Source organism: Pristis pectinata, chromosome 1 (genome assembly GCF_009764475.1).
Source record: "Pristis pectinata isolate sPriPec2 chromosome 1, sPriPec2.1.pri, whole genome shotgun sequence".
NCBI lineage: Eukaryota > Metazoa > Chordata > Chondrichthyes > Rhinopristiformes > Pristidae > Pristis > Pristis pectinata.
Genome location: NC_067405.1, coordinates 41,307,943 through 41,326,725, shown reverse-complemented (window position 1 = coordinate 41,326,725; position 18,783 = coordinate 41,307,943). Strand labels below are relative to the sequence as shown.

General features: G+C 38.3%; 1 protein-coding gene across 1 annotated transcript in view; it reads left to right on the top strand.

The window, feature by feature from the left end:
• Positions 1 to 18,783, top strand: part of galnt13 (UDP-N-acetyl-alpha-D-galactosamine:polypeptide N-acetylgalactosaminyltransferase 13) — a 271,947-nt gene that overhangs the window by 79,642 nt on the left and 173,522 nt on the right. The window contains exon 3 of the mRNA XM_052011859.1: positions 12,825 to 12,993. Coding sequence (XP_051867819.1) covers positions 12,825 to 12,993 — 169 coding nt within the window. The remainder of the gene's footprint in view (positions 1 to 12,824; positions 12,994 to 18,783) is intronic.

Below are 18,783 nucleotides of genomic sequence, written 5' to 3'. Positions count from 1 at the left end.
TATATGTTTCAGTTCAAAGAAACTTCACTGATGAAAGGTCATTGACCTGAAAAAAAACTAATTGTTTCCCTCTCCTGATGCTTCCTGATCTGCTGAGTACTACTTGTATTTTCTATTTTCATTTAATAAGACTTGAGCTAGTTTCAAGAACTTTGTCTGCATGCATTATGATATTGTAAATAACTTGTTTCTGAAAGTCATAGCTGCATCTGTGATTACCCCCACGCACGGTGGGGACTGCCCAATGACACATAGGCTGGGAGATTCCATGCACTCAGCAATGTGGTCAGGGACTAGCATTACTGGTGAGCTGAAAGTGGCTGCCAGCTGGCCACTTTTCAGTCCAAGTGATTGATGATTTTGCCCATAATTATTGTTTCTGATTACTTTCCCACCACCAAGGTTAAACTCATTGGTGTGTAATTACAGAGTTAATCTTTATACTCTCTTGATCCTTTTTTGAACAGTGGTGTTAACATTTGCATTTTTCCAATCCATGGGCACTACCCCTGAATCTATTGATGTTTGGAAGATTATGGCTAAGACCTTTGCAATTTACTCCCATCTTTTAGCAATCTTCTGTTTCATTCCATCTGGACCAGGTAATTTATCCACCCTAAGTGTAGCTTATCTTCCTGGTATTTCCTGTTAATCAAATTTTGGTCCATCTATGTTGTTGAATAGCCTTGTAAATAGATACTGGTACTGAATAGATGATGCACATTGCAGTCATGGTGAATGGTTAGGGTGATGAAGGTGGCAGTTAAATGAGCTGCTTTGCCCTTGATGTATGGAGCTTTGAGTGTTGGAGTTGACCTTGCTGGAGGGAAATGGAGAACATTCCATCAAATTCCTACCATGTGCTTTGAAGATGGTGGAATGGCCTTGGGAAGTCAGGAGATCAGTAATTTTTTTCTGGCTGTATAGCCAGTGTATGACCTGCTTGTGTAGCCATTGTTATTTATGTGGTTGATCCAGTTAAATTGCTGCCTTGCTCCATCTCCAGGAAGTTGATGGTGTGAGTAATGAATGTGAAGGGTAGTTGATTAGATTGTCTTGTTTGAGTTGGCCATTGCCTGCCACTTGTACAATGTCATTAATATCCTTTTTCAGCTTTTGTCTGCATTTTTTGTTTCAGGCCTTGCTGTATGCAGGCATGGATTGGTTGTGTAATCATTGGTGAATATCCCCACTTCTGACTTTGAAGGTGATTGAAAGTAGCTGAAAATAGTTGAGACTAGTCACTGCTCTGAGGAACTCGTGAAGTGATGTCCTGAGGCTGGGGTGATTGACACCCAACAAGCACAACAATCTTCCACATAGCACAGAGTTTTCCCCTCAATTCTTGTTGAATGTGTGACCAACTGTGCACATTGCACACAATTGAAAAGATTAACTGTCCTTAATCAACCATTATTGTACAGTCTCTCTTTCACCACCATTGCCCTCTCTCCCTGCTTCCTATATTTTATATATTATGTATTATACCATCTGAAATGCTGCAGGTCCCCATTGATTGGTGATTTATTTATAAATATTAAGCCTGTCCCTTTATGTAGTTTATCCCTGAGATAACCAATTCTGTTATTTATTTTCTCTTGGGCATAGCTCATTTGTTAGTTGTGAACTGGTAAATTGGATGTCATATAAGTATACAGCATACCTGTTGCACTACAGTTCATTACTGTGATGGCTATTTTGATATCAACAGTGTTGCATTATTGTGCAATTTTCCTACTTTCAAGTACAACATTATCCTGCACATGGGGATGGGATTGAATTTGCAAATGTAAGTGGTTCACAGTCAATAAATTACACCTTGTATAGCTGACATTCCAAAATTTTCTTCTTCCTTCACTCTACATAACCACTTCTATGGCCTTGATCATTTTATGACAATTATTAGATATATATCCATGTGTTGATGACTTTTATCAATAACTGGGATTGGGAAATTAATCACGGTCCAATGGTTGTCTTGGGGTACTTCCAAGTTGCATTAGGAACAGCTGTATAATTATTCGTGCTGTTACCAGAAATAACTTGAAAAGAGAAATTATTCCCAGATGTTATTTCCCATTTAAGTAGCATGATGAGGTTTTCTGATTAAACTATTGGATTCTGGAAATGCATCTTAAATGTTATGAGAGTACCTGCCTCCACCATCCCTTCAGTAAGATGGGCAGATGGTAGATGGAATTTAATTCTTGTAAGTGTGAGGTGATGCACTTTGAGAGGACATGCATAATGGACAGCAGGGTCCCAGGGAGCATTGAGGAACAGAAGAACCTTGGAGTACAGGTCCTAGGATTTCTGAAAGTGGCAGCACAGGTAGATTAGGCAGTGCAGAAATTATATAGGATACTTGTCTTCGTTACCTGGGAAATTTGTGAACTAGGTGGCCTTTGACAACAATCTGGAGTTACTATTACTGAGGCTATACGAAATTTATTTTTCAATTTAACTGAATTTTAATTCTTCACCTGCCATCGTGGGATCTGAATTTGTGTTTCTGGATTTTTGTGTATGCCTTTTGGATTATTTGTTTGCCAGTTTAACCACTAAACTGTCATTGCCTGTTGTACAGAATACAATGTTGAATGAAACTCAATGGATGACAACAATGGGTTAAAGCTGTGTTGTAATTTATTTCCTGTCTTTATAGAACAAATTTGAACAAAACGTTGTATCTTTAGTACTCCAGACATGTACTTCAGTTGTGAAAGCTTGGCTAACATAGTTGTACTTTTCCTGCATAGGAACTTGGCAATCTATGATTTAAATCACAAGTTAGAGATTCAGGCAATATCCTCAATGCATTCAAAGCAAAAGCCTCAATGCACAGTCAATCACTGAGACTTCAGTGACTTAAGGTCATCCATGTGGCACAATATATAGGAAATGGAGGATATTCTAGGCATTAATTCTATTTGGATATATTAAGTTTGTAGTGTTTAAAATTCTAGAGAGATGCCTCATTGAAGCAATGACAGTTACATTTTATAAACCTTGAAATATTAAACTGTTGTCCGTCAGTGCTAGTTTGGTAGCTGGAAAGACAAAGCTGCCAAATTTATAATTTTTGTTTATATGTAGCGTGATTATAAAATGATTAATGTAATACATTTTAAAGTTACTAGAGTCTGTTGGTCATTGGCTACTTTGTAAATATGTTTCATCTGATTCAAAACTTGAGAATTCAGTTGGATCTCATGGTAACTTTTACCTAAAACCTATTTGAATGATGAAGTGGAGGTAAAAAATAATTTGAAATAAAAAAAGAAAATGCTAGAAATGATCAGCTGGTGGAAAGAGAAATGGAATTAAAGTTTCAGGTCCATAGGAAAAGTTAGAAGTGAAACAAGTTTCAAATTTCAGAGAAAAGTGGGGAAGAATAGAAAGAACAACAAGGAAAATCTGTGATAGGGTTGAGTTAAGGGATACTGAATAACACAAGTGGTGATGTCTGAATAATAAGTGTGTCTGGAGGAAATAAATTGGACGAGAAAGTGAAGTCTCTGCAACTTCAACATTGAACTGAAACAAACTCTGATTCTCTTTTCACAAATATCGCCTGACCTGTGTACTTCCAGCATTTGTTTTTATTTCAGATTTCCAGCATCTACAGTGTTTTACTTAAATTAGATTACATTTGGAAAGCATTTACCTATGACAATATATTATTTTACAAATTAGTCTTAACATCAAGTTTAAAAAAAAGGTTTTACTTCAAAGAAAAGGAATTTACATTGACAGGCTCACAGCCTGACAAACTGTGGCTTTCTACGCTTAAGAATTCTGGACAAAAGTGTTTCTTACTTACCCTGTGTGGGGTTGTATTAAGCTCATGCATGACATTTTCACAGGTTTAAATCTGAAAGATATGCTTCAATTTTTTTTTACTAATAGCAGTAATGCATAATTTTTGTGCACATAGTGGTCCAAATCATAATTTTGTACAAGCTCATCTTGTTGAGGCAAAATCTGTTGTAACATTGAAAATTAAATCGGTTAAATATACTATAGATGGATATGAAGAATAACATTGCATTATTCTGAAGAAGGTTCTGTCCAGTGCCTTTCACCAAATTCCATTATTTAACTGACTTCACTAAAATGGACCCTCTGATCATTATTACCAGTGTTTGTAGCATTGTCTCCTACATTACCACTGTGACTGCACTTTATTTGCTGTAAAGTCGTTTGGAACCCCTTGAGACTGTGAAAGGCTGTATATAAATCCAGTCATTTACACACCAATGTCCATTTTGTATGCAAAATGAACAACATATGAAGTTGCGTCATCTTTTGGGAGGGGAATGATGACGTTCTGTCACCAATGCATTGCCGATATGTGGTGCTCGTTCATGGTGCTGTTGTGCACAAACATTTTCTTGTCTGACTGGTCTGTATGGATGATGTAGCAACTTATGCACAGTGTACTTTGGTTTGGTACTATTGACATTGATATGTTACTACATACTTAGCACATGCCACCATGGATAGGTTTGTATAGCGCATGATGACAGCGCAGAACTAATATGTTAGTAAAAAAAAATCATAAACTGCTATTTTTGGCTTTCCTTGAATTTGACTAATTTTAATTCATTTAATTCATTTTTAATTGTGTTATAATTTGTGTACCAAAAGACCATAAATTACCTTTTTGAAAAGCTTGTTAATATGGAGAGTACAATGTAATTCTGAATCATTTACTGAAATAATTGGTTAAAAAATGCAATTTAAATGAGGCAGATTGGGTAAACTATGGAAAAAAAAAATATTTTTAGATGGTATCACTATGGTGATGGCTTGTTTTGGGAGAATGCTTCAATTCTTAGTGTAATCAGTTTGTTATAGCAGCAATAATTTAGTTAGAAAATATTATTGTGACTAAGTTCCCAAGGCTTCTCTGAGCCATTCAGAGATATTACGATAGATAATCAAAGCTTAAATAGTAGGTTCTGAAGAAAGTGAGGTTAGAGAGGCTTAAAAAGGGGATCCCAAGGTTAGGGTGTTGATAGTTGAAAGCATGGTTATGATTGGCAGAACAACTTAAATTTGGAATGTGCAGGAGACCAGAATTGGATGGAAGAGGTTTTGGAGAGGTGTATGTGAGGCAGGGAGAGGTGTATGTGAGGCAGGGAGAGGTGCAGAAATTTGAAGAGAAACTGGGGCAATGCCAGGAAGTGATTTGAAAACAAAGTTGAAGATTTCAATATTGAGCTGTTACCAGATAGGAACCAATGAATATTAGTGATTGTAGCAATGATGGTGAAGTTTCAAATTAATTTAGTTTTCTGCCAATTAGTCATAGAGTCATACAGCACAGAAACAGGTCCTTCGGCCCAACTCATCCATGCCAACCAAGATTCCCATCTAAGCTAGTCCCATTTGCCTGTGTTTGGCCCATACCGCTCTAAACCTTTCCTATCCATGTACCTTTTTAAATGTTGCTAATGTACCTTCTTCAACTGCTTCCTCTGGCAGCTCATTCCATATACTGACCACTCTCTAGGTGAAAAGGTTGCTCCTCAGGTTCCTGTTAAATCTCTCCCCTCTCACTTTAAACCTATGGCCTCTAGTTCTTGATTCCCTAACCCTGGAAAAAGACTGCATTCACCCTATATATGCCCCTCATAATTTTATACATCTCTATAAGATGACCCGTCATTCTCCCATCCTCTAATGAAAACAGTCCCAACCCGCTCAACCTCTCTCCATAACTCAGTCCCTCCAGTTCCGGCAACATCCCTGTAAAGCAGGCATGGTAGTGTAGCAGCTAGCGTAATGCTGTTACAGCACCAGTGACCTGGGTTCAATTCCTGCCGCTGTCTGTAAGGAGTTTGTACGTTCTTTCCGTGTCTGCGTGGGTTTCCTCCCACATTCCAAAGATGTATGGGTTAGGAAGTTGTGGGCATGCTATGGTGGCGACACTTGCAGACTGCCCCCAGAACACTCTACACAAAAGATGTATTTCACTGTGTGTTTCAATGTACGTGTGACTAATAAAGATATCTTATTTTATCTTATAAATCTCTTCTGCACCCTTTCCAGCTTAATGGCATCTTTCCTATAGTAGTGTGACCAAAATTGAATACAATATTAAAATGCAGCCTCACCAACATCTTGTACAACTGCAACATAACATCCCAACTTCTATACTCAGTGCCCTGACTGATGAAGGCTAGCATTTCGAAAGCCTCCTTTACCACCCTGTCTACCTGTGATGCCACAGTCAGGATATTGCGTACTTGTACTCCTAGGTACTCTGTTCTGCAATGCTCCCCAGGGCTCTATTTTTACTGTGAAAGTCCTACCCTCATTTGTCTTACCAAAATGCAACATCTCACACTTATCTGAATTATCCTCCATTTGCCATTCTTTGGCCCACTTACCCAGCTGATCAAGATCCCTCTGTAAATTCTGATGACCATTTTCACTGTCAACGACACTACTTAGTGTCATCTGCAAACTTACTAACCATGCCTTGTACATTCTCATCCAAATCATTGATATAGATGACAAATAGCAATGGGCCTAGCACCAAGCCCTGGGCCACATCGCTGGTCACAGGCCTCCAGTCTGAAAAACAACCTTCCACCATCACCCTGTGCTTCTTACCATCAAGCCAATTCTGTATCCAATTAACTTGCACTTCCTGGATGCCATACAATCTAACTTTTCATAGCAGCCTACCATGTGGAACCTTATCAAAGGCCTTACTAAAGTCCAGAGAGATTACGTCTACTGCCCTGCCCTCATTGACCTTGGTTACTTAAAAAAACTCTCTCAAATTCTTGAGGTGTGATCTCCCACACGCAAAGCCATGCTGACTATCCCTAATCAACCCCTGTCTTTCCAAAAGATTGTATATCTTATTCCCTCAGAAACCCCTCCAGTAACTTGCCTACCACAGATATTAGGCTTACTGGTCTATAGTTCCCAGGTTTTTCTTTGCAGCTCTCCTTAAATAAAGGCACAACATTAGCCACCTTCCAGTCTTCCGGCACTTCACTGATCGCTATATCTCAGCCAGGGCTCCTGCAATTGGAGGATATTGAGATGAATGGCTGTCAGGAAAGCACTAGAAAAGGCAAATCTAGAGTTAACATCCTGGATCCCATCTAAGTTATTCCAATAATAAGGGATGCATTGTGGGCCGGACTAGTTTGTGGGCTGGGCCATAACAAGCCACATGGCATAACAGTAGATCCTGGAAACAGCACAAACTTGGTGGGTAAATTGTTTCCTATAACTGTAAATTTGGCATGAAATTAGTGCAGAGGAAAAAAAAATCAAATGCAGAATTTGCCAGTTACTTCTGATAATTTAACAAAAATCAAGTATCCTGTCCATTCTGAGGAAATATTTAAAAGCTGAGTTGATTAAAAAAAAAAATTCTCACTTTACTCTTGGAGGACAAACAATTCCCACTCCGCTGTGTACTTCCTTCCTGTCCATCCTTAAATGCCATTAGTGTAACGCTATTACAGCGCCAGTGACCCGGGTTCAATTCCGGCCACTGTCTGTAAGGAGTTTGTACGTTCTCCCCATGTCTGTTCTCCCCACCTCCAGGTGCTCCGGTTTCCCCCCACATTCCATAGACGTACGGGTTAGGAAGTTGTGGGCATGGTATTTTGGCACCAGAAGTGTGGCGACACTTGCGGGCTGCCCCCAGAACACTCTATGCAAAAGATGCATTTCACTGTGTGTTTCGATGTACACGTGACTGATAAAGAAATCTTATCTTTTCAATGACTGAGGAAAAAGAAACAAAATTATCCTTTTGGGTTAAAGACTCTTCATCGGGACTGGAAGAGAGAGAGAAAGAGAAAACTAGTTATAAACTGCAGAGGGAATGGGGAGGGATGGATATCAAAAAGAAAATAGCTCTGATAGGGCAAGGTCACAGTTGCCATGGGGATAAGTTGTAGAAGTAATCCAGTTGAATGGGTTAATTGCAGCAGCTAGAGAGACAAAATGAACAAAATCTATGTGAAGAGAGCAATAGGAGAGTGACAAAAGGCATCTAGGGCTGTATGGCATGTTCAGCAGATCTGGCTGTGCTCTTGGGTAATTGAGGGTAGTTCAATTTTTACCTGAAGTCTTCAGCTGCAGTGTCTACCTGGAGTCTTCAACTGCAGTAGGCCATTAAAGTAAACTGGTTGACATCACTAGTTGCTCCTGGATTTGCTGCTCTGCCCACACAATCTCTGTTGGATTTACTAGAAAATTGGCATCCCACATCAATGTTGTATGGGACAGATACTTTTCAGATGCAATAAGACCTGTTCAATACAAGGCAGTTAGAAACTCCAATCTCACCACACTCTGATGCTTCATCCAGCTTGCTATCTTCAGCAGGTAAACTGCAACATCTGTGAATAGTGAAAGCAACAGCAAGACTCTTAAACCAGTCAGATTGGAGAATCATCAGAGAAACGCAGAGTCCAACCAGCAAGTAAAAGGCTGGAAATGTTTAATTGTAATTAATTTATTTAGAGAAAATGGGGGTGGGGGGGTGGGACGGAAGCACTGAAAAATGCAGGTGGGACTAATGGAAGAAGGCAAAATAAACAGTAAAATATTTTAATGTTATTCCTACCGTTGCGACATCCATCTTTGGAGAGAGTAAAACTCCACATGTGTATATAAAAAAATAAATTCCAGTCTGACTAGAGAGGTTGTTCATTATTTATCACATTACATGATTTAAAAACTCATCCTTTGTGCACCAGTCCAAAATGTTTTCATCCATATTTAGTGAGGAACTGGTGGTTAAGTATTCAAAGGTCATGCCACTAATAATTTGTTGTCTATTGCTGAGGATTGTAGTAGTGCATCCTATGGAGGAGCAGGCCATCTCTGATGGCAACATATGGATTTCTACATTTGATGCTGGTGTTGCATGTTGCAAGTGTTTGATTTTCTTTCAGAAATAAGAGCAAGATAAGATTTTTTTTTCTTTCACTCGTACCTAATTTTCAGTTCTAAAATCTATATGCCATATTTTGATTCTTTTTAAATTATTGCTGTTTTACACTTGTTCTACTCCATTCAGATGTCATTTTGGTTGGAATTTTATTTTCCAGATGTGAAGTGTTAAATTATTAACACCTGTATAGTTGCTAACTGTTATTGGACGAGGTATGTTCTTACAGATAACGATGAGGCAAGAATTATTTTATATTAAAGTGACAATATTCTGGGATTCCTAGTAACATTTCCTCTTAAACCCAGTTATGTTGATACTAATTGGTATTTGAAACAATAACTGCTCCATCTGAAAGAAGCAACTAAATACATGATTGTTCCCATGAAAATCGTTTATCCTTGTGATTTTATTTGATTCATGAACAGAATCATGTTTGTTTTGTTTTGTAGAGCATTACAATTTGTAGTTGGAACAGAAACAACCTCTAATTCCTATCGGTGGCCTTCTCATTGTAGTGAATGCAAAGTGAAAGGATATCATTTATTTGAAACCTTGTGTAGATATTCATTACTGTTCTGATCCTGTTCACTGGCTTGGAGCAGGGTAGTGCAATGCATTCATTTTACACCATATGGTGCATTCCATCAATCTGTTTGTTAAATGCTATCTGACTGCACTTGTATTGGATTTAGGTGAAGTGAACATTTTAGCTGCAGTGCTCAGTAACTAAGACCCTTTGAGGTTTTTACAGGATTATTACATTTAAAGGAACCAACACTTCAAATTTGACTTCCTAACTATATAAAAAGCAAATGATCATTCAGTGTTGCATTCTGAGAACATTTTGATGTGGTTGCACTCAAATTTACCATTTGTGTAATGTCAAATACAGCAGATGCTGAAAATTTGAAATAAAATGAGAAAATGCTACAGGTCAAGTGTATTTCCAGTAATTTCCTTTCTCTTTATAGCTTTGAGATATTTGCTTGTTTTCAGCATGAGAACTGTTGACCTATTCTGTCCGAAGGAGATGATGGGCCTTCTCTGAAGTTGTGGGTTAGTTGGCATTCTCCCTTCCAAGTCAGAAGATTGGAGGTTCACATCTCACTCTTAAGATATGAGCACAAAAATCTGGCTGAGAGCCTTTTTACATGTGAGGAAGTTTTGCATAGTTGGAGATAGTATCCTTTAAATAGTTGTTAAACCAAAAAACCCTACCCTACCCTATTAGGTGGAAGTAAAGGATTCTATAGCAGTATTTTGACTGATGATCATCTGGCCAGTGTTTATCCTGTAAGATAACTTATCTGGCTACTATAACCTTGCTGTTTAAGGGGGGCTTACTGCAGGTAAATTTGTGACAATTTCTGCTTTATTACTAATAATCCTGATCTAATCGGATAGTGGTTTAGTTACTGATTTAGTAATCCAGACAATGAGGAGTTTGAAATCAGTAAAAAAAAATGATCTGGATTTTTGTATTAAAAATCTAGTCTAAAACTATAAAACTACTTAGTCATTAAAAAATACATCTGGATCACTAAGATTTCTCAAAGAAGGAAATCTGTCCTTACCTGGTCTAGTTTGTATGCTCCTGACCCACTGTCTTCTGTGCTGGTCCAGCAAGGCATTCTGTTGCATTAAAATCAGTGTGTTGAGATGAATAAAAATAAAAGAATGGACCACCAGCCATCGAGCCAACCATTGTATTCTGACATGGCAATGATGCTTCCAGTTCACTTGATCTGGCAAAATTCTTTTCAAAAACATCTGGGGACTGATGACTAAATTGGAAGCATGTCTCTCAAAGTAGTAAAGCAGCAGCCTGGCAGTAAAAACAGAAGATGCTGGAAGCTGTTCCTCTGTCCATATTGCCTGACCTGCTGAGTGCTTCCGGCAGTTTCTGGTTTTATGTCAAATTTCGAACATCTACAACTTTGTTTTTCATCAACAGCCCACTAGTGTTGTTATCTGCAAATAACATCCTAGGCGTCTCCATTATAATTCCTGAATTTGTTCTGTCCTGTTAGTAGGAAGAACCCTCAATAAGTCGTGGCATTGTGGTATGGAGGCTGAAGGATGTAGTTTTGAGTCCCAAGGTCACAAGACATCAGGTTAATTATGGGCAAGGAAACTTATTGCTTATTGTCACCTCCCATCCTTACTCGAGGAACACCAGGAAGAAGCCCTGAGGCTTTCTGGGGAAGAAACACATCATCCTCTGAAGTAGTTCAGTGTCCCCACCAGCAGTTCACTCACTGTTCAAGATGGCTGAATCTTGAAGGCTCAAAAGTTGCTCCAACACACTGGGAATTAAATGCTAATGACGATTTATTGAAGCTGCATTGTTTTAAATAATGAGCATTTAATTTGTATTAAATGTAAATTATAACATGCAAACACCTTGTATGCAGGGAATTGTAGTAAAGATATTTTTGGACAGGCTTTCATTTAGTAGTAAATCTGTACAGGTCCATTTGTGTAATAAAAACAGGAGAAGTTGGAAGCACTCAACAGGTAAGGCAGCATGCAAGAAAGACAAACAGTTAATGTTACATATTTCCACCATCTGATTTTTTTTAGATTTGTCCTATGGTCTCTAAGATTTTTCGTTAATTGCTCTTACTGTGGGAAACATTGGTAGGCAGAATGTCTTTTATGATTTTTCAACTATTAAAAGCTTAAAATTGGTGGGGAGAGGGGGAGATGGAAGTGAAAGAATGAGTTGAATGTGTTACCAAACTGAAGTTTTAGTACCTTGTTAGTAACTAAATTCTGTACTTGATTTAAACATGGTAATGAAAAAGGTACATTTAACCACCTCTTTCCCAAACTTAGTATGCTTCACAGTATGTTTACAATCAATTAAGCATTTCAAAATTCCCTTCTCGTTTTTATATTTTTAAGTACTCTTTTGAATCACACTATCCCCTCCTATATTTGAAAGTGAAAATAGTTCCTTAAATGGTGCCACTTTTGTTATGTGCATGAGTTGTTACCACCATTTTAAATTATCAGGAATTTCTAAATTAGCTGATGTCCCATCACCGCAAGAGCCCTGTAATAAGCAAAGGGATTGTAGAAAGGATGGCTTAGTACAGAGTTACTACATAGTTTGATGAATTAAATCTTTGGCCCTGTAATCCAATATTAGCACTAATCTAGACAGTTTATTCTAGCCAGTTTTTCCCCCATTTTCAAAGAATATGTGGGGACCATGAATATTGACTATTCACCAATAAATTTACATAGTTGCATCAGCAATTTCCTATTTGATGTTATCAAAACAGAAAATGCTGGATAAACTCAGCAGGTCAATCAGGATCAGTAGAAAGAACACCTGACATTTCCGGTCTTGGGATCCTTTATCAGAACTGAGGACTGTCTATTCTACTTTTCAATGTATTGCTTTTCTCAGTTCTGATAAAGGATCCTGGATCTGAAATGCTAATTTTCTATTTCCACTGATGCTATCTGATTTGTTGAGATTTCTCCCAACATTCTGTTTTTATTTCAGATTATTGACATCTGCAGTTTTAAAAAAAAATTTTCTCTGCTCCATTCTTCCCTCAGATATATTACTGCCTAGGCATTTGTTTCCAAAGAACCTCTACTTTATGGAACCCTCTTGCTTGTAATGGTCTTGCTAATCAAGTAAACTGTATGCCCTGGAGTGGAACATTTTACTGAAATCTTAATACTGAATTTATACTCTTAAATTATGCATTGCAATTGACATGAAATATATATATTGTGTAATGTAAAAAAATGGAATATATGAAGGATTTTTTTAAAGATGTGTTTTTAGATTTAGTAAAATAGGTCTATGTTGCTATGTGTTGATACGTTCTATATTTCATTCTCTGACTTTGTTTCTGTATTCCAGCTGTCATATCCAGAACACAAGAAGGTCCAGGTGAGATGGGAAAGGCTGTCCATATTCCCAAAGAAGATCAGGAGAAAATGAGGGAATTGTTCAAAATCAACCAGTTTAATCTCATGGCTAGTGACATGATTGCACTTAATAGAACTCTTCCAGATGTGAGATTGGAAGGGTAAGTCTATCTTACTTTTCACTGTATTGGTTTCCTATTATAAAATGATCTACAGACAATGACGTAAATCATACTTCCCTTACAACTTGGACTCTCTTCTAATGTAAGCTATTAATACTTGTATCAAACTCAGCTTTTCTAGGCAGAACTGTTCTGTGATTTGAACTTGTGTCCAGAGTCAATTAATTAGGGAACATCAGATTAATAAATCATTCCTTTTTAACCAAGCTGTTAACTGGCGATGTTTCACATGAGTAGACTTTTATGTGCTCTTGTCCTCTGATAGGTAAATAATCATTGTGTAGTCAGACCATATAATTGGGTTTAATCTACCAATTGAAATTATTATGAGAAATAAATTCATGCAAAAGTTAAAACCATAGAATTCTGCCACACAAGAATATTGTGCAAATGAGAAGTAAGAGGGCTAGAACAGAGTCATATAATTTAGTTCCTTTGACATATAGCCTAAATATTTGAAAAACACTTTTATCCCTGGTCAAAGGAAGGTCATTTTGACCTTTAGGCAACAATTTTCTTTTAGATGGTGATGAATAATCACCAAAGACTTGTATTTCATTGATTATATCTGTGAAAATCATAAAACTCAGCAGCACTTGAGGCATCTTCATCACATAGACTACAGCAATTCGACACAAAAACTCACCACTTCCATCACCTCGAGGGTTGTGTCATCACAACCTGAGAATGAATTAACAAAAAATGTGTGTGGCCTGCTTCCTCAACATTTGGCATCTTACCCTTACAATTTTGGGGTTCTGCATTCTAACATACAGTCAGTGATGGTGAGAAAGCTGGGGGGAGAGTGGGTGCAAAATCAATCAGCAGGGTGGATTTTGCTCTTTCCTCATTATCAGGAAGAAATTAATTGTAAGCGATATTGTGGAGGAACATAAATGTTCGACTGTTCCACATGGTTAGGGATAATGTACTTGCTAATCAAGTGGCAATATACATAGCAGCACCAATACTGATTTGATACACTTGACCATCCACAACCTCTTAACCTCACATCGATGAAGAGTGTTTAGCTGCAGGAAAGACCATCTCCACCCTTGCTCTTTCATTGACTGTTTACAGGGTAGTTGCTAGTTAATTTTTGTTATTTCAACAATACTGCTTTCTATAATTCTTACAAGTTGCAAAAATGTTCATGGGGTGGTGAAGCAGATGCTGAAGAAATTTGTTTCTAACCTCAAGGCATCTGCATAAAGAGGTTGCTCTTAGGCATGAGTGTATGAATAAGAATTTCATTATGAATACAAGAAAAGATTGGAAGGATAGGTAGAAGCCATCAAGAGCAGGACAGGCTGCTGGAACATAGAGGAAGAGGAGGATAAAGGGTCTCAGCAGGAGAATGTGTCTGCCCAGAATGCATTACTTCAACTTGAACCTCACCAGTTCCTGAGAAACTGGAATAGGTGAGCATCAAGAAAAAACATTCATATGGTTGGAATTGTACCTGGCTCAAAAAAAATGACTGTGACTGTTGGAGGTCAATCACCCCAGTCCCAGGACATTATAGCAATAGTTCTTCACGGTGCTGTCTTAGCCCAAACCATTTTCATCATTGACCCTTCCTTGCAGGAAAGAAAATGCTTGTATGGAGTTTTGCTGACATTTGCACAATGCTCAACTTTGTTAGCAATTTGGTGAAAGTAGTAGTCCCTGCCTGCATACAGCAAGACTTGGCATTTAGGCATGGGCTAAAAAGTGGCAGGTAACATTCGCACCATAAAAATGTGCAATAACTACCTCCTAACAAGCAGGTCCATTACGTGGGCCTTTAACCCGGTTCTTTTATTCTTCAGTAGTCTACTTTGTGAACCTTGAAATGTGATCAAACAGACTATGGGTGTGCTGGAGCAATCCTACCTGTGCCTGGCCTAATTTGGTGTAATACTTGGCAGTGATAAGTTAAGATCTGTGATTGTTTTCTGCATGCTCCACTATTATGAGGTACCATTTGGCAAACAACTAAAAACCATGAGGAAAATGGAGGAGGCATGTAGACCAGCCCTTCTGCCTAGGCTGTCAATTTAGAAAATAAATCTCATTGCACCACAAGTAACCACAAACCTAGTACCCCATTTACTCCACCAGCAACAATCCCATTTGTCACCTTCCCCTCTCATTGTTTTTGCATCATGGCCAGATGATACAGAGTGTCATCAAATAAAAATTCTGAACTATATTTATAGATGAAATCAAGCCATGTCATCTATGTGCATTCACTTGTGTCTGTCTTCAATGTATCTGGTCCTGTTACACTGGTGATAACAGTCCATGCCAGCAGATGGATGGCATTGACAGATTGGGATGGATGGGAAGATGAATGTTGACTTCCTAAGGGGGGTTGTGTTCCATAGAGCCACTTTCCCTCAATTGGAATCCCAGCAGTGTGTTGGAGGAGAGATTGCATTATTATCATTCAGATGTTTTTGAACATTGTAATCCACAGCCATAATTGCAGCACTCAGATATTTAGTGATTTCTGCTTGTGTTGCAATGAAAGCTGTGACACCAGCCATCAGACAGCATTTTGAATGGGTCAACAAATTTGCAGATGGAGTTGGCCATCACTGTTAAGCTGGACTCCGAGCTCTGTGCAAAACCTCATGTCAGACTTTTCTCAGATCCTTGCAGTTGAGCTTGTGTTTTCTGGCAGACTTCCCAATGACCTTTAGCTTTGTGTTGTGTATGGTCTTCAGCTGCTTTCTGTAACCTGCTCCAGTGAATTCCTCTGCATAAGGACTTTTACTTGCCCTTGCTCTCTGAGCTGGCACCTGCACTATTCTTGATATAAGTACAGGATTCGGGCCATCCATGACTGTCTCACAGTTTGCAGATCCCTGTTCTGTGCAGAATCAAAACCTCAGTTGTTGGTGTGATTTAGAAATTGAGTGAATATGTCTCTGCTATCTGGTTGCAATTCTTCCCATGGCTGACCATATTGCATGTCTTGGGTATCTAACATGTGAAAGACGCAAGTGTAAGATTATGCTGAGAGGAGGGAAGTGGATGTGGATAGCGAACTTAGAACCAGAAGTCATAGTTTCAGAATAAGGTTTCATCAATCTAAGATGGAGATGAGAAGTTTGTTCTGAGGACATGAAACTTCAGCATTGTGTAGTCAGAGCTAAGAAGGCTAAGCCATTGACTATATTGAAGGCTGAGAAATTCTTGGAATATTAAGCATTATTGGGAATAGATGAGAAAATGGAGTCCAGACCAAAATCAGGTCAGCCATGACCATATTGATTGGCAGAGCAAGCTTGAGAGATGGTGTGATTTACCTCTGGTCATATTTCATGTTCTTGTGTAGCTTCACAGATAGAACTATATAGTAAGCCTAAACTCGTATTTCACAGCTTTCATACACTAACAGCTATTCAACCCAGACAGGCAATATACCCTTCAGGTGCAGGCTGGCTTTAAGCGGTGCAAGCTAGCTGTAACTCTTGCCAATTGCTTATTTTAGCACTGTTTTGAATATATAATATGATGTGAATATCTAATTAACAGCACAGTTTGAGCAGGCTAGACGCAGAAATCATTCACATGAGCAAGCAGCACTAAAATGATGTGTGGTTTGCATAATAGCTGCAGGTTAATCATGTCACAGTCCCTCATCTATTTTTGGGTTATCCAATTTGGTGCCTAAATGTTTAGTTTAGTATTTCAAAATGTAGAACTATTGTCTGCTTATTTATTGTTTTCTTAAATTATAGAATTAATTTTAGCAGGTAGAAATGCAAACCTCTTGCCCAAATTATTATTAATTTGTAAATGTACCGAAACCCATTTTTGTATGATCAAGGCAAAGAACTCTGTGTTCAGAAAATCAGCATTCTCATAGCTTGGCTTTGGTATTTATTGTTCATCCAGTGGTTAGGCATGGGCAAAATTATGGGTAAGAAATCAATTTCATTATTGCACAGTATGATATTCCTTGTTTTATCAGATGATATCTACTTGTTTTTTATTTCCACTCCATTTTATCCATTTTTAATCAGTCAACCTTTTCCGATGCTAAGAAGTGAACTGAAAGTCAGGATAGAAGATGGTTCTGATTGCATCTGTAAAGCAAACAACTGCAGATGAAAATTAAAAAGCACAATGCTGGGGATACTCAGGTCAGGCAGCATCTGTGGAGAGAGAAACAGTTATTGTTTCTGGTCCTTGACCTTCTGTCAGGCTCTTCATCTGATTACATCTATTTTTCCATGAAGAATAATTACACAAAGTTCATTTAAGTTTTGATCTTCATGCCAAGGAGAATGATCAAGAATGGTGGGACAAGTATTTGCAAAAGGCACAGTCTGTTTATTGCTGTTTGAGGTAGCCTCGGCACTGAGTAGAGTCCAGCCAGTGCTTTCTCTGTCCATTCTGTTGCTCTCCACCTTTGGTCCAGTCAACTGAATTAATAAAATTGATGACAAATATCTTTTTAAAGTAACAGCAGGACTGCTTGTCCTGGTTCCACAGCACTGAGGACTGGTGGATATCCATCATCATTTCCCTCAACACCCTCCTCCTCCTGAATCCTTACTCCCCCAGGCATTACCTGAGTGTGACTATCAGTGAAATATGGTTTAAATTAGAACACCACAAATATGAGAGGACTCTTGCATTTGAAATATAACAACTGCAGGCAACTGATCCTTATTCTCTTCTATAAGACAGAATTTCTAAAGTTTTCCATAATGAATTTTCAATTCTGGTGTATATTTAACATGTTTACTTTTTTATATAAAACTTATTAAACACTAGAGCATTAAGAGTAGCATAGAGCGAATTTCCACAGAGCATTACTTCTGAAGGATTTGAAATTGGATTTTGGTAAATGGTGAACTTTGGGAGCTTTGGAATTTATTTTATTAAAATTTGGTTCAGTTTTGCTGCTCGCATTTAACTTGTAGTATCTTTTGCTTTGTTACTCGATGGTAAAGTTACCTGCTTGCACAGCTAATTAGGTGCCTGGCTAGAGCTAGTTACCAGGTAATTACTGTCAATAGGAGCTGACTTGGGTCATTTGGATTTCAGTATTATAAATTCGGGAGGATTTTGCTAATGCCCAAAGTAGGTTACAGAGTCCAGTTCCACGGGGTACTGCTTCCACAGAGTGCAACACTCAAGATCTTGGTTCAGTGAGGGGAAGAGGTGCTGCTCTTATTTCTGCTTGAACTAATAGAGGCATTACAGGACACCACAAATGTGTGGGGATGCATCCTGAGCTAACTGGGAATCCTAGGATGCTTCCTAATTTTATTTTTCAGGATCTGAACATAATTGGAGAGGCTGGCATTTTTTGTCCATTCCCAATTACCCTTGAACTCAAGTGCCTTACATTGAAATGACATTTCAGTGAGCATTTAAATAATAATCACATTGTTGGGTCTAGATTTGCACATGGGGCAAGATTAGGAAAGGACAACAGATATCGTCTCTTGAAGAACATCAGTGAACCAGTTGGTATTTTTGTGTTTATCATTATATATGCAGATTATTAGCTGAACTTCAAATCCAAAGGTACCATGATGGGATTTGAACTCTGGTCTCTGGATTATTAGTCCAGGACCCTAGGTTACAATTCTAGTAATTTAACTGCTGAACCACCACCATATTGTGTCCTGGACGTCCACATGTCTCAAGTGCAGTCAAAGAGTGATTGAGTGCCTGCCAGAGAAATTCCTGAGTGCATCTTCCTTCCCAATCAGTATTTGATCTGAATGCTGGTAGGGGAGAGTGCTCTCTCAGAAAATACAG